This window comes from Sinocyclocheilus grahami, unplaced genomic scaffold (assembly GCF_001515645.1).
Source record: "Sinocyclocheilus grahami isolate Dianchi unplaced genomic scaffold, SAMN03320097.WGS_v1.1 scaffold2685.1, whole genome shotgun sequence".
NCBI lineage: Eukaryota > Metazoa > Chordata > Actinopteri > Cypriniformes > Cyprinidae > Sinocyclocheilus > Sinocyclocheilus grahami.
In genome coordinates, this window is record NW_015507863.1 from 1 (window position 1) to 1,506 (window position 1,506).

Genomic DNA, 1,506 nt, shown 5'->3' on the forward strand with positions numbered 1-1,506 from the left:
TCAACATGCCAATTGCACGCTCCCTCAAAACTTGCGACATTTGTGTTATTGTGATGTGTGATAAAACTGCACATTTTAGAGTGGCCTTTTATTGTGGCCAGCCTAAGGCACACCTGTGCAATAATCATGCTGTCTAATCAGCATCTTGATATGCCACACCTGTGAGGTGGATGGATTGTCTCGGCAAAGGAGAAGTGCTCACTAACACAGATTTAGACAGATTTGTAAACAGTATTTGAGAGAAATAGGCCTTTTGTGTACATAGAAAAAGTTTTAGATCTTTGAGCTCAGCTCATGAAAAATGAGGGCAAAAACAAAAGTGTTGCGTTTATAATTTTGTTCAGTATGTGTGTGTGTGTGTGTGTGTATATATATATATATGTGTATATGTGTGTGTGTGTTTGTTTCATGAGCCTGTTACATTATCACTATACAGGACTTGTTGGAAAGGTGAAAGAGGTATTATCTGAATAGAGAGCATTTTCAGGGGCTGTTCACACAGAACACGTAATGAATCAGAATGAGCCATGCTAGTAAAAAAAAATAAAAAAATAACTTGATATTAAGGTAATTGCAACATTTTAAATCATAATTGCAATCTCATATTGGAAGTTTATATCTTGCAGTTAAGACCTATTCTTTCTCAGAGTTGTGAGGTTTTAACCAGTTCTGACTTTTCTCACAATCTGAATTACAACTCACAATTTTGACATGACATCTTTGAGTTTATTGATTTTAAGGAGCAGCAGATTTCTTAAACAAAATATGCATTTTGTGATCAATTTATTTTGTCCAAGAAATGTTTTGGTGCATTTGCTCTTGTATGGTTCCAGCAGACTGGACCCTAATTATAATTCTCAGAAGTACTGTAAGAAGACTTGATGTCTTGAGGTCCTACTTCAATGAGGAATTCCTTAGCTCCCTCAAGGTCTTCTGGAGGTCCAGCCTCACAGTCATGAAGTGCTCTCCTCACACTGCACAGCTGTTTTTGTATCTGCTGCTGGAGCGGTGACAGTGAATTCTGACAAAGATAAGCAAAACACAGTTTAATTATAGTATCTCAGTTCATCCAGTCAAAAAGTGCAGTTCACTAAATGTAGGACTTTTGAGACATTTAGAAACTTACTTTTATATGATCAACAAGATCCTGAGTCAGTTTGATGGCAAGACATTTAATAGTCACTTTATCCTCTTCCAAGAGGCATCTGTAGAAAAAGAGAAGGCACTTTTTGCAAGGTGGCTTATTTTAGTTCATTTACTGTTGATAGAAAAGAAAAATATAATGGCCAAAGTGAACATCACACACACACACACACACACACACACACACACGCATACATAAAAAACACTGTTTAACACATATCATAAAAAAAAAAAAATCACAATATCATTAGGTTTTGAGGGAGTTTTACCATATAACATTTACACTCTGAACTAACCCTGCCTCATGTAAGTCTTATACGTGTATGTATATATATACAGGTGCATCTCAATAAATTAGAATGT

The 1,506-nt window shown here is 35.8% G+C and overlaps 1 protein-coding gene across 2 annotated transcripts in view; it reads right to left on the reverse strand.

The window, feature by feature from the left end:
• Positions 1-838: 838 nt before the first annotated feature.
• LOC107575513 (interferon-induced GTP-binding protein Mx-like) overlaps positions 839-1,506 on the reverse strand; it is a 14,547-nt gene continuing 13,879 nt past the window's right edge. For both annotated transcript variants that reach the window (XM_016261875.1, XM_016261874.1), the window contains 2 exons: positions 1,127-1,205; positions 839-1,021 (listed from right to left, as the gene is read on the reverse strand). In XM_016261875.1, coding sequence (XP_016117361.1) covers positions 845-1,021; positions 1,127-1,205 — 256 coding nt within the window. In that variant the 3' untranslated portion in view covers positions 839-844. The remainder of the gene's footprint in view (positions 1,022-1,126; positions 1,206-1,506) is intronic.